The sequence below is a fragment of the Bombus huntii genome, chromosome 1, assembly GCF_024542735.1.
Source record: "Bombus huntii isolate Logan2020A chromosome 1, iyBomHunt1.1, whole genome shotgun sequence".
Classification (NCBI taxonomy): Eukaryota; Metazoa; Arthropoda; class Insecta; order Hymenoptera; family Apidae; genus Bombus; species Bombus huntii.
In genome coordinates this window covers 15,223,812-15,238,364 of record NC_066238.1, presented here as the reverse complement: position 1 = coordinate 15,238,364, position 14,553 = coordinate 15,223,812, and the positions used below count along the sequence as shown (strand labels likewise).

The following is a 14,553-nucleotide window of genomic DNA, read 5'->3' as shown; positions in this document are numbered from 1 at the left end:
TTATTTTCAGTTTGAATGCATAGAAACCAAAACAAAAATTCATTATATTATTCATTTAATTATTGCGAAAGTCATTACATCATTGCGGAAAAAAGATATAACATGAAGTAGGAATTTAAAAATAAACTTGTAAAACCAGTCAATTTGACTGGCGTGATAATTCTAGTGTTGAAAAATATCGGTATACCTGTACCCTTCTTTTCTTTCCCGTTTTCTTTCTTTCTTTCTCTTTCCCAGTCAATTCGAAGAAACGAGGATTGAAATTGATATTGATACGCGCGTCCAAATCGAACACGAGCGGACACGATAGCTAGGAAAGAAAAGGATCCACGTGATTTGGAAGAGGATCGCGCGGCTCGTTTGTCGGCTAAAAGCTTTTAAGCTAGGGTTATATCGGGCAGTAACGGAAGCGCGAGGACAGTTTGAAAGAGAATGAAAAAGGACGGATCAATGGGGCAAGAGGGTGGGAAAGGGAGTTCTCTCTCCGGAGGGATGAGTTTGCACCTAGAGCGGACAGTCGACACGCGAGGTCGGCACGAGACTACGAAGGAACAGGGGCCGCCCCATTGGCTCGTTTAATTAATTAAAAGTGCATTAGCGGCGGGGGTTAGCAGCCGAGTTTACGTGAGTTTCTACACACAGAGCGAGCGAACGAGCGAGCGACAGAGAGAAAATATAAAAAGAGGGAGACCATAACGATGTTCTGAGCGGAAAGCCGCGATATAGCCTTCGTCAACGCAACAACGCCTTCGTAATAGTCGATCCTTGTAACGTATACGAACGAACCGCGAGCCGACAAGATGATTAAACGGTTTCTTCCATTTTTTGATTTATAGCATCACCCGTACCTGGCTGGCCGGCCAACGCGTTTCCTTCTGTTTAACCGAACGATGAGAAACCGCGGTAAGAGAACGCGAACGAAGGTAGCCACAGCGATCGTGCAACGCGAATGGAACAGCGACTATGGAAAAAGTTGGCGACCGCTTGCGTCCCTGTGTGTTAACAGCTTCGAAGCGGGGGTGGTATTATCGGGATTACGGCGCACAGAGTAGATAGAATCAAAGCACCAGGTGCAAATTACAAGGGGGATGGCCAGGTAGCACGGAAGTTGAACGCGCTACCAGCTGACTCGTCCGCGAGCGAAGCGTGTAATCACGCTAATGCGGCACGTCGTTGCCAAGAGTGATCCCGGTTTTGCCACAGGGATCACCCTGCAACGACTTTTCAGTGACTCATGCGCGTCATTGCGTAACTGCTCTGGCTCGATAACGATAATCTTCCTCCTCCGAGCGACCATGATCGTCGATCATCGTGCGCGTGGAGCAGCGGCGATCGTGATCACAAGGGACGAGCGAGACGGCGAATCATCCGACCGCTGCACCTGGAAATTTAATAAGGTACGATAATGAAACGGTCAGCGCAAAAAGCACACTCGCTTAAAACGCACGATGCCGGCCGTTTAATCGCCACGGAATTATCGGCGTAATGCCGCCTGATTCTGCGCAACCCCTTCAACTTGAAACGATGATCCTTTCGTTGCTACTATGGCGCGCGTACGTCTCCGAAAGAAAAACCGTACGGTAAGAATCATGGCAATCGACGCGATTCGAAAGAAACAAGACGAGTTTTTCTTAGCAGCGGCGAGGTTTCGTGGCCGAGCGAGGAAAGCCGGTCGCTTCGATTTAATGGTTCGATTTAATGGCAATTTGTCCTTGCGCGTAGATTTATGCGTTGGCGAGTATGCGGCATGTTCGTGTAATATACGACGCGTGGTTCCTAACGAGGGGAGTGGATTCACAGGATGCGCGAATCGCGTGAGACGACCGTCTAACAATGAGATCGATGATGAAGCGGCAGGCGAGCCAACCGGCCTACCAGCCGTGCCGTAAGCCCTAACGATATATCCAACCGGAGATCAGCCACGCGACTTGCGCAAATTATCGATAGAAACGTTCCACATCGATCGGGCCACGTTTTTAAAAAGAAGCAGCGTGTAGACGTTCCAGGCTGAAACAGCCGTAAAACCGGGCCAATTTAATTTGGGTGTTTCCTACGACCAGAAGGCGTCAACGAGAATCGGGGCGGGATAGTTGACCGATCGAGCCGAAAGGGGAGAAAATTCGACGAGAATTTGATTACGTTCGAATGATTGGCAGAGGCAGGTATCGACGGCCGTGGTCGATTCCAAACGTGGCCCCCCTTTTCTCGTAGGTAAACAGCGTGAAATGGTATCTTGTGTAGCGCGGTTAGGCTTGCGCGCGACCCTTCACCGCTCCATGCAAAGGTTAAGGGAAGAGAGGGGTGCGTTGGTTCGTCGCGCGTTGACTAACGCAACGCAAACTGTCGGCTGTCAAGCAGCGCGATGGGAGGGCACGAAACAACGAAGATGTGCCCACGCGCGCACGTGCGCACGTGCCTTTTAATATCCCATAATGCGTTGCATGTCCATATTCATTAAGTAATTTTCTGGTCTGAAAGTCACTGTCCGGTCGACCATCGTCGTCGTTTCGTATCCGACGTCAAGGATATCGCGATCCGCTTCGCTTTTCCTCCCTTCGTCTCTCTAATAACGCGAGTATTCGTGTGGTATGCGCAGCGTGCAGGCTGAGAAGTAGCCGGAGAGACATCGCTCGGTGCGACGTATTATTTCGTCCGGCGCATTGTCGCCCGAACGTCCTTTCGTTTCCTCTGTTTCATATTTATGATACGCTTAACGGCAGGAGAGCGCAGTGGGTCTGCGCGCATAAATTTTCCTGCCCTGTGGTTACGGTGAAATCGTGAGCGAGCGCGTCGAGACGCGGCGCGTCGTGTCGCGTGATTTTCTTCGACGCGATTGTCTCGCGCCGTTCAAAGCAAAAACACCGGCGAATAATTTCGACCACGGCAATTTGTCGGCGGCCTAACGGTAACGCCACGTATACGCCAGGTCAGCGTTACGGGGCGTGGTAACCGGGCTAGTTCAATCCGCAAAACGCGCGTATTTCGAATTTCCTTTGCATTTGTAGGAGGTGTAGTTGGAGCTAGGTGAAAAGGTTTCGTCCTGGTACTACCGGTGGACTCGTCAGTAAGGCTATGTCTGGTAGTCCCTGTCTTAGACGTACAGGGAGTCTCGCTAGATGCGGTATTTGTATCGTGACATCGTATATTCGACCGCTAGCGAGATAGACAGACTCGTCGTCGTAGTAGCCCTCTGGTGTTGGCGGTTGGTACCCGCGGATCGCCCGGGAGGTGTTGCGCCGCGTTGATGTCTCGACCTGTCGGCGTCCTGTTGGTACCGATCCGCCACACATTCTTCCAATAAGAGACGCATTTTTCCGGAAATCGAGTTCTTTTGCTAAATTGCAACCGATAGGATTAACAGATCTCTACCATCGTCGCGGCCACTGCAACCTAATTTATCAACCCTCCTATACACCTAAATACGGCCACACAGACACCATTGGTAGAATTTGCAACACGGATTTGCGCAATCATTTTGATCTTTCCTGCGATACTGTCGGTGAAGTTAAATATCCCACGTATTGCTTTCCGCACTAATTTCACTCCGCCTCGATGTATTTTAACCGACGTATTAATTCGCCGTCACCGCCGATACGCTAACGTTTAACTTGCGTAACCTAAGCGTAACGCGCATGATGCAAGTGCGCTCCCTTGCGAACTAGCCACTTGTGCTTCTCATCGAGCGAGGCATTTCGTTTCCGTATCGTGCGTTGTGATTTGTTCGGAAAGAGCTTGGTCCGTTTACTGCAACAAGCAAACGGAAACTTTGCTCGCCTGGTGGAGTCGCGTCCGCGAGGATCGTACACGCGAGATAGTCGGAGCCTTCGATAGCGTGACGACGATTTGTCGAGACGCGATATCTTGAGGCGGCGCAGGTTCTAGGAAAGAAAGAATAACTCGATTCGAAGGTGATTTGTCGATCGGCAGGTATCGGAAATCGCGCAGTTCCAGGCCTTAATGCTCTTACACTTGGAACACGGAGCGTGTAGACAGGCGCGTACACCACCTAACACGTAACACGTAGTATCAAGTAGGTGAACGAGGCAACCGAGAAGCCGAGTTCTGAGATCAAGTCACGCGTAGCCTAAAGAAAGTTGTTTAAAGGTCAGTGTAGCTCGACTTGCATCAGAAATGCCAATCTAGTTACGAAATATGTATAGGGAACAATGATACCCTCGTGGAAAGCAATTCGTTCGCTCGCGCGCCGTCTCCTTCCAGTTGTCGTCCGTACGTCTCTTCGTCGTTTCCAGCGACCGCGTGGAACTCGAGCGAGACCCTCGCAGAGAAAACAACTTTCTTTCTCTTCTTGCTGAACTTTTGAAAATTTAGCGAATTATACCGCCTATCGGTGGGTCGTATCTCTCGCGTTATTCATATCCGCGGAATAATGCTGAATAATTTCACCATAAATACGTGGCGCGTCCACGTGGGCGTAAAGTAACGATAATGCAAGTAAATAATGGACGCGAGAGTTTTATTACCTAGGCGGTTGAATGGCAAGATAGAATCTACGTGTCCGCGGCAGTACAGCCCCCTCGAACACCGAACGCCAAGAGGAGAAAGAGAGGAAGAGGAGAGAGCCAGGATGAGACCAGGCGAGAGACGCTTCCCTTTTTGCACGAACATCGAATCCGAAAATTCCTACATAGGCGAATGAATGGTATTTTCCTTCTCTCTTTGCCAAACGTAGTAGCCTTCTCTAGCCGTTGTTCCGCGTTTCGCGATACCGTTCTTCGTCGACCGCTATCGTTTCTCCTCTTTCGTCGTTTGGATAAATCCTCACCTTGCCTCGCCTAGCTCCGCCATCACTCGAACCACGTAGCTGTCTTCCTTTACGACTTTGTACGTGCAGACTCCGCTCCTTTGTCCGTAGCACGAAGCAAATTCACGTTTCCCGTGTTCCAACTACTCAAACTTGCGAAATAAGTAGTTGGCTACTCGATATGTAGGTCATCGGTCTGACTGGCAGCTTCCTGTTCTTTTCTACGGTCGCGATCTTTGGTTATCTTCCGAATGGACGTCGCCTCGTTTCGATATCGCACGCGACGATATCTGAGGTGGATTATTATACGCGTTGGTTTGTTAAAGAGACGAGTGATAAAATTGCAATAGTCAGTCGTAAGTTCAAACGTAACTCCGGATGAATTTTACAATCAAGTCTCATTGAGAATTATAAGTAAGTTTTTGGTGGGGCATCCAGCTACGCTCGTTAAGGCCCAGAACTGAAAACGACGCGTCGCGAGGAGTTCGAATCCTCGGCAAGAAGAACTTTTAATAAAAGGGACGGAAAAACCAAAATTTCTCTTACAAGTAAGTTTTTCTCGCGTGGTACTATGTCGTGTTTAATAAGTGTTTATCGTGTGTTTGATTCGAATTGAATCTAGTGCTTGAATCTAGATGTCTTTTTAGCCTGCGGATCTGATCCGACGTGTCGTGTAATTGAGTAGCTAGTGGGTTTTCGTGGTTGTTGACTCTTATGCTATATCTATTACTGAATTTGCATATTTCTTCTTTGACTGTGGGTATCTTGAGGTGGCGATGTATTGTTTCGTTGGTAACATACCCAAGGTGCATCTATTAAGGATCTTAGAGTTTTCCATTGGAATCGTTGAAGAATTTCTATGTTGGAATTACTTGCTGTTCCCCATAGTTGGAGTAACTCCGGCGATAATATTTTGTCCGGAGTCTACCTTTAAACCTAGCAAATCGAAACAACGTTGGCACTCCGAGGCACAAGAATATGAGTCTCTACCGATTCGAATCTTCCATCGACTCATGTGCCGCTACATATGAAATTTGTGAACGTGATGGACGAAAGAAGGACGCGGGCAGCTTGTCGAAACTGCAAAGTTGGCGAACCGGAGCCGAGGGATTGATCGATTTTCGAGGGAGGAGCCGTGGCAAGTGGCATTCTCGAGAAACGTAAATTTGCATCTGAACTTAATCCTTGATTGTGCCACGCCCCCTCAGTTTCTTTCTTTTCGCCTTGGTCCCAAAACTTTCTTTCTCCTCTTCTTCTTCTTCTTCTTCTTCTTCTTACTCGAATGGTAGGTTGTTCGGGCCACAGGCGTCGCCCATCTCGCGCCATCATTTAACTAAATTACCGGCTTGCCGTACGAGAAAGGACACTGTTGTACGGTCACCATTATTTTCGTACAACTTGCATACGCATTCCTCTTTCTCGAGTCCTGGTGACGCGATCTTAGCGGCAAGTTGGCTGCGGAGCGAAGTCACAGACGAGCTGTTCCAGTCGAACGTAGCAGCCACGTGCACGGATTTTCCCTGTGAAGTCAGATATTTGCGCGTCCCTTAATTTCCATCGTGTTGGCTCCTAAATGAAGCTTCCTCGAGTTCGATTCGTAGCGCCATTAAGCGCTGGTCGACCATCGCGTTGCTCGTTCGCTGTTTCGAGTCCTAAGAAAGCGACGCGAGGACGAGACAGCGGAGCGAGCGAGCGAGTAATCCGCGTGGCGATAGTCGAGGACGCGAGTACGGTCGCGCGAGGTCGATGCAACGATTTTGGCAGGTCGTTCGTCGAAAGCTTTGGAGAAAAATGGCCGACAGTGCGCACGGCTGACATTTACCCGCGCATTTATCGCGATAATACGGCTTTAGGTCAGAGGGTGTGGCCTCGCCAGATTGATTCGGCGAGCTCGCTTCTGCGCGCTACGCTTCGTTACCGCCAACGCTATGGCCGCTTTCCTGCTCACGGCTTTTCATTCATCTTTCGCCTTCCATTTGCCTCGGCACTCGATAAATACACCGAACGATAAACCTGTCGATACACCGTTGCCGATCTCGTTCTATCATTCGTTTCCCATAATTAGAATATACGACGCGAGAAACCGGAAAACCGCGCGTTTCCCTCGTTCGCGCCTTCGTCGTATCTCATAGGTTGGCAACTAAGTGATTACGGATTTTGTCATTAGGTTGTATTGACAAAGTCCGCAATCACTTAGTTGCCGATCCAACGCATCTTTGCGTCTTCGATCTCTGGAACCGAGCCGATCCTGCAAAATCTCGTATGCGCAATGTTTTTCCTCGTGAAGGAGCTGCAAAATGTCAGAAGATCGAGGCTAACGCGGTTCGATTGAAGAGCAGATGTTTGAGTTTAGTTAGTCGTTACTCTGCGGGAAACTCGGAACAGAAAGTGCGCGAATTGGATAATTAATCGTGGAATCGCGGTAAATGGGGGCAGAAGGCGCGCGTGCGCTTGCGCGTTCCTTTGCGAGTCGCGAGGCCGCGAAGCTGCGATTGGTCGGAATAAAAAATACTAGGCGGCACGAGCGAACGAACACGGATGCAAAGGTTTTTCATCTTACACGCCAGCTACGATGACGACGCGCTATCTATCGACTGCGTGGGTGTTCGTTCTCGCTCTGACAGATTCGAAAACGCATTATTAACACCGACGGCCCTGACTCTATGATTACGCGCATTAATAGCCGGATGGACGAACTTTGCTCACGCTCCGCACTATCATTATCGCAACGCGAAAAAGAGACCGACGCGACGCGACGGCGTGAGTCAAGAGACACGCTCGGACCGACCTGAACGACCAGAGAAAAAGACGAGAAAACCGAGAGCGCAGAAGGGCGGCACTTGAAAAACAATATCAACGACTATCGAATTCCTCCTAATAGTCTCATCAATAGTCAATCTCAGCTTCGTCGCTCAGCGTCGCACTCGGCGCATTGTCTGTCGAAGATTCTGCAAAATTTGTATCCAACGTTTTTCTTAACTTCGTGTGTCTCGCTAGGTGCAGGCAAAGACGACGAAGAACGCGAGACGAAGGAAATTTGACGAGGATCCATCGACTACCGTTTCACCAATTTCCCCTCTCTCTTTTTCTTCTCTTTTCTACCGTTTTCGCCGTCGTTTCCTTTTACACGCGATATAACAATACGACGACGAAAGCAGCAGTTTGCGATCGTTGCTGGTTATTTTATCGATGAACGCGCACGAGAGCCCGCATCCATCCTGGTCGAGACGATATGGCATTTAAATATAATGTTTCGCGCGCAAGCGCGCATATCGTACCTCGCTACAAACTCCTTTTCAAATTGCATATCAGGTACGATCGAGTGTTGCGAGTATACCAATCTTCCGACGATGAATAATTCATTGTGTAAATAATTCATAAATCACTATATAAGCTTGCCGGACGGTGAGCCAGAATCGTTCAAAAATTTCCAATGAGATTTTTTTTCATCCATTCTTCCATCATCGAGATCTTCTTTTATCTTCTACCTTCGATATCGTCGTAAAAGGGCTTCGGCTGTTTATCGCGTCAACTTCACCATAGATCTTGCTTCGTTAAAACATGCAGAATTTCCCCATTTGCCAAACAACAGTTTCCCACTTATCCGCGATATTTGCCAATTCGTATCTCGTTGATACTCTTGTTCCGTGTGTAGCGCGCGCGATACTCTGTCATTTGCGACGAATCTTTCCGGTTCTACGTCGCTCTTCGTAATTACTTAATCGCGGTAAAGTGGTAGAATCGGGGGCAAGTTCAACCTGTTTTATCTGCGATCTCGCATCGGTGTACCGCGAACGCTATGCAATAGGAATTCTTTACGCCTCGATAACAAATCCGACCCACGAGGATGACGCTTAAAAATTCACCTTACGTATTCCATACCGTTTCTTTCGATCCGCGTCGTAACGGAGCCTGACGGGGTACTTCGAAATTCTTCGAGCTGAACTTTCAAAGTGTACGCCCGCCTGATCTCGTTTCTATGCATATGGAAACATATAGGTAAGTACCTACCTACCTTGTGCCTCGTCCTTCGTCCACTTTCCGAGGCATCGTATTTTATCGAACCGGCGTGAAAATGATAAAGCCACTGCTCATGCACGCATCCAGGTGAAAGGAAGAGGAGAAAGAGAGATAGAGGGGGGCGCGAAAGGGGCGTTACATATAGCGATTGTATAGCGACGCATTAAAATATTCGGAATGTTATGCGGTCTGAGCGAGCAGAGTACGAGCAGTCGTCGAAAGCGTGGAGAGCACGGCGAGGCAAGGCAAGGCAAGGCAAAGGCAAGTCGAGGCACAGCATGGCCCGCACAGAACGGCGCACGAGGGCGGCGCGCGTTGCGCGTGTACAAATCATGCAAAGAATGACGCGGCATTGGCCCGCTCCCTCCCATCTTCGAGACGAAACTGTGCTGTCTCTACTCCCCTTTCTTTCTTTTCGTCTCCTCTTCTCTCCCTTCGGCTGTGCTATACAGTCGTTATATGCATCATAGAACTGGCATACGAAGGCGTGCAGTGTGGGAGACCTCATGCTGCACAGCCCTCGATGCGGTCGTTGCATATTAACCGAGAACAACGTGCCGCATGCGCTTTCGTGAATCAGCATATCGCAAGTCACCCGCTTGTTTACCTGTTTGCTGCTTGCTTAAGCTACACCGGCTCCGACTGGCCCCAAATATCGTCCTTCCCGACCCATCGCGCTATTTGCTTGTTCGGCTTTCGATTCGCACGAGCGACGATCCGACATTGCCAGGCGAAGACGGAGCATCGTGATGGTGCAAAATCGCGCGCAAACGCAACTGAAACTCTCCACTCGTATTCTCCACTTTGTCCGTCTTCTATTTCCAGCAGGCATCGGACCTGGACACTTTGCTATGTAGACAGGATCTCGACCGACTGCAGAAGCTCGACGAAGATGACCCGGAGAAGGAGCCGAGGGAGTCCTCGGTGCAAATGGAGGACTTCTTCGAGGTTGGTGGGCCGGTGTGTCGACCGCAGGCGAGCTTCGTCTCGTCGAGGAGTCAGCCCGCGGGAAACGACGACGACGTGTTCCTCAGGCCGCCGCTCTGGGAGGATATTACCTCGAGTATACAAAAGCTGGACCCGGAGAACGCCGATATGCTCGGCTCGCAGTCGCACGTCAAAATGGAGACCGACGACGTCTCGTCGCCGGTATTGTCGCCTGTCGAGATCAAAACCGAACCGCTACCTCCGCCACCGACCTTGCACCTCCTCGAAGGACCCGCTTCGAACTCGGTGTCGGGCTACGCGAACGGTCATCCGAACCCTCCAACCGGCCCGCAAGTCGTTCATCACCGGACCGCGCCTGCCGCTTTCAAGACTTTCCCCCCTAACAACAACAATAACAACAATAACAACAACAACAACAACACGAGCGCCAATAACAACAGCACCGGTACCGCCAACAACGCCAATGGCAACGGTAACAACAACAGCAACAACAACGCCAATGCGAACGGTAACAGCAACAGCAGCAACAATAACGGTACCGGGAACAGCAACAACAATAATAACAACAACGACTCGACGACGACTCACCACGGAGGCGGGAGTCAGATCGGTGGCAGCGCGACGTCACCGCTCTACGGCTCGATGACTAGGTTAATGTACATTTCCCCGCTCACGCCGCCGATTTCCGATCCTGGATCTCCGATAGGGGCTCCACCGAGACGGACGCCGCCTCCACCCTATCCACAGCCGTCCATTATGAATGCTCCTCATAGAATTCAGGCTCCGAGCATCACCACGAAATTCAACAGGCGAAACAATCCCGAGCTGGAAAAGAGACGTGTTCATCACTGTGATTTCATAGGTAAGTGTTGCGTTGCTTTGGTAATCGTCAACGTACTTGTATACGCTTCGTCGAGTCTTTTTATCCGCAGCAGATGTATTGGTAACCGACTCCTAAAGGCGCTTAATGGCACACATACGGTACATAGCGTACGTGTATAATATCATAGTTGTGAGAAGTCTAAACGCGCCGAGCGTGCGAGCTACGGGTACGATCGGATGACGCGATGCTTTCATTGTCAGAGAAACGGTAGCAACGCTCACGGTATTGGTAACTATTTCGTTTTGCAGGTTGTACAAAGGTCTACACGAAGAGTTCGCATTTAAAGGCGCATCAGCGGATACACACAGGTAAGTCGACTGCTTTCGCTGAACGTGCGAGCTTGCCGGATAACGGTTCGAGCTGCGTTTTAGGGGAAAACGGCATGCCGATGGAAAAAAGGAACGAGCGTGGAAATTAGATATGTAGCTCATCCACGCGGAGCGAAACGAAACGTTTGAAAGCGCGCGAGGTCGAGCGCTCGGCGTGGGCAGGGCGCGGTTCTCGCAGCCTCTCCTTCTTTCCAGCCTCTTTCTTCCTTTAACCTTCGTCTTCGTTCGTCTCCCTTGTCCCCTCTGTTTTACCTTATCTATCTTATTCTCGTACACAGTGTATATTCGCTTTCGCAGAGTCTCCGATCTTTCTGTGCGTGCGCGCGGTGTCGCGCAAAGGAATCTCTATCATATGTAAACGTATAAGGAACGCACGAAGCGTGGTATGCGACACTCCGTTTCGTAGACTCGAGCTAGCGACCCACATCCTGTCCGTATCCAAACACACAGCTCGCTAACGCGCTCGTACCTACACCTACGTGTATTTGTACATGGTCGAGCATGAAAGGGGTTTCTGGCTGTCTGCTAAAACCACGCCACGCGCAATCTTCTCCAAAGCTGTTGTTGCGTGATCTCCCGTCGTCGTCGCTTGATCGGGCATCGATGTTTCTGCATCACCGTCGCCTCACGTCGAGTCTGTTTGTTCAACTGTTTCATCGCGTATCAACGAAAAAGCACATGTATAGCGAAATAAAACACGTTCGATGAGTCTCGTCCGTTTTCTAAGCGAAATCTGCACTCGTTTCAGTTTCCCGGAAGCTGCTTTCTTCGTAACGTTTGTCCTTAACCGTTTGAGTCGCAGGGCTGTTTGAAAAAACAGGATCGAAATATCAACAACAGCGCGATAGCGAAGAGAAACAAACGGCGCAATAGCGCTCGTCATATTTGTTAGGTTTATGAAATACATCTATATTATTATACAGGGTGGTTGGTAATTGGTGGTACAAGCGAAAAGAGGGTGATTCTACGCGAAAAAGGAAGTCGGAAATATAGAATAAAAATTTTTCGTTTGAGGCTTTGTTTTCGAGAAAATCGACTTTGAATTTTCGCTCGGTACGCGTGCGCTTTATCGCGTCTCGTTATGACGGATCTCACTGTAGATCGTTGTCTCGATGAAAAAATTAATAAAAAAAAAGAAATTAAAAAAACCCTTTTCCGCTTGTACCACCAGTTACCAACCACCCTGTATATGCGTACTATTAGTTTATAAATATTTCGAGTTTTGTTCGATAAAAATTATTGAGAAGATAACAATGAAAAACAAAATACTGTGAGTCGTCCGTTCAAATATACTCGGATTTTCCCATACAAAATCTAAACAGCGCGATCGCGCTGCTTGCAACCCAAACGGTTAATACGCCTAATCGAATCTTCTTCATCCTTCTTCATCTACCCCGATATCTACATCGTTTCTCTGCTAACACGCCTTTTCGCGAACGAAACGCAGCAAGTCGCGCGAAACCATCGATCAGAGTATCGAGGGACTTCTAAATTAGCGAATTCCGAGAAATCGACGTTCCAACATAACGATTTGTCGTAAAATACCGATTAAATGGTAAAAAGTCCGCTTTCGAGTACGTTGCTCGATCAGTGGATAGTCAAAATCTCGGCGATAGAGGCGCGTAAGTACGTAACATCAGTTCGAAGCGGGAAAATTGGCGCGCCAATTCGAGGTACGCTCGTCTTCTGTGTAAACACAAACGCGAAAGCGGACGTATGTACGCGCGTACAGAGACGCGTATAGGCTCGCGCGAAGAAGGAAGGACGAGAGAGAGACGGCGAATGCACGCGTGCCTGCTCGACAAGCTATCGCGGAATGCCTGCCAAAGACGTTCGAACCACGATGTACCACTTTCCAATTGATACGTCGAGGTTTTGCGGTAACTCGTCATCGAGTACGCGAATCTTTCAATTGCGTTTCGAACCACGGAACTCGACCAACGCAGCGAAATTTCGACAATCTCGGCCCGATCAAATCGATCCGAGTACGCGGTTACTTCTACCTTCCCCCTCCCTTCCTCCCCACCCTCGTCCGCCTGTCGAATTTTCTGTAGCGCGTCAATTTTACCGACAGACTCCAGAGAGTAGGTACGGTTTATCCTGGTTTACTTTCGTCGAAATGCCGCGCGTATATCTTGACGTTCGTTCGTCGATTTTCCGATTGGAAGAACAGAGATTTCATAGAAATCGCGATGATCGCGTAGCGGAGGAAAAGGTAGCTTGAAATTCGGAGCAAGTAAAAACAGATCGCGAGACGAGGCAGAAGAAAGGAAAGGCGAGAACGCGATCGGTCGCTGAAATCCGAAAGGTGAATCGCAAGGGGTAAAGCAGTGGCGTAGTTGTCGGATTGGGAGCCTCGGGCACGTGGCTCTCGTCTTGAATGAACGAACGCAACGCCGAACCGCTCGCGCATAGGTCTCGGCGAGCCTGGCTTTCACGGGCGCTTGTCCTCCGGTCCGATGCACCTCGACACACACGCGCGTGTAAATACGCGTACACGTGCGTATGCGTTTCTCTCGTCCCGTCCCGTCCCGTTACCGTCTCATCTCGTCCCGTGGCGTCTGGTCCCGTGCTATCCCGTGCGTCCAGAAAAGAATATCGGCCGATCGCTCGTAAATTATATACCGTTCACGATGGAACGTCTATATTCGAGGATTGTTCGACCGGTCGTGAACGAACAGCGCGTCGCGTCGCGTTCGATTCTTCGATCAACGCGAAGGTATTACGATATTAGTATTCTACTAATGTATTCGAATGCGTTATACCGCGTGTAAGCTGTACACGTTGCGTGCTTGTTAATAGGAAAATTTCGTGCTCGTTCACCGATTTCAGGGTTTCGCGCGAGACAACCTTGAACAATTGTTCGTTCTCGTTCGTTTGCAATATGTGTTATCAAAATTACAATGTTCTGTACCGCTATAGGACGAGCGAACGAGACGTTCTCAAAGATGTTCTCAAAGTCATTCTGAAACGATTCGATCGCGCTCTTTGAAAATACCATCTGTCGCAACGAAAATTCTAGTCTCATTGGACGAGGTATGCATAAACTCTGGAAGGTTCGAGAAACTCTCGTAAGACGAGCCACACGTAAGTAAGTACGTGGGATGAAACGTGCGCGTACCGTTCCCCGCGATATTCGCAGCCGATCATTCTACTCGTATAACGTTCTCATCGGTTATATCTGTTAGATAAAGGTTAATTTCCTAGTTTGCCGACAAATGCGGTCATCTTCTTAGCTAAGAAACTGGAGGAGGAGAGTGTGACGATATTCGAAATGATATGGACGCGCGCTGCACTTATACGCGTGGATACGTTCGCTGGAGGTCAGAGTGTTGGTTGCACGTCGAATCGTGGAAGGAACACGCAAGCCAACGCAAGGCAACGCGACGCGACTTTACGCGCGTGTATACATACTTACCGACCAAGTACCAATACGTGGACGGTAGAAGCACTCACGCGTATGTAGAGACAACCGATTGGCACGTATGCGAGGCTAAGTCTCACGGTGTAGGGTGCGCGAACACGAGGCGAGCAACATTCCTGCCTCATCCATGCTTTCAACTTTGGCAACCTTCTAGCCTGCGTGTTTGTCCGCTGTCGTTTCGCCGCCT

At 49.4% G+C, this 14,553-nt stretch overlaps 1 protein-coding gene across 3 annotated transcripts in view; it reads left to right on the top strand.

The window, feature by feature from the left end:
- The window catches only part of LOC126865988 (putative uncharacterized protein DDB_G0277255), a 45,309-nt gene that overhangs the window by 24,962 nt on the left and 5,794 nt on the right, over positions 1-14,553 (top strand). Inside the window, exons 2-3 of one of the 3 annotated variants that reach the window (XM_050618998.1) lie at positions 9,611-10,592; positions 10,862-10,921. In XM_050618998.1, the coding sequence (XP_050474955.1) occupies positions 9,611-10,592; positions 10,862-10,921 (1,042 nt within the window). Of the gene's footprint in view, positions 1-9,607; positions 10,593-10,861; positions 10,922-14,553 lie in introns of all 3 variants that reach the window. The other 2 variants (XM_050618992.1, XM_050619004.1) reach the window with 2 other exon arrangements.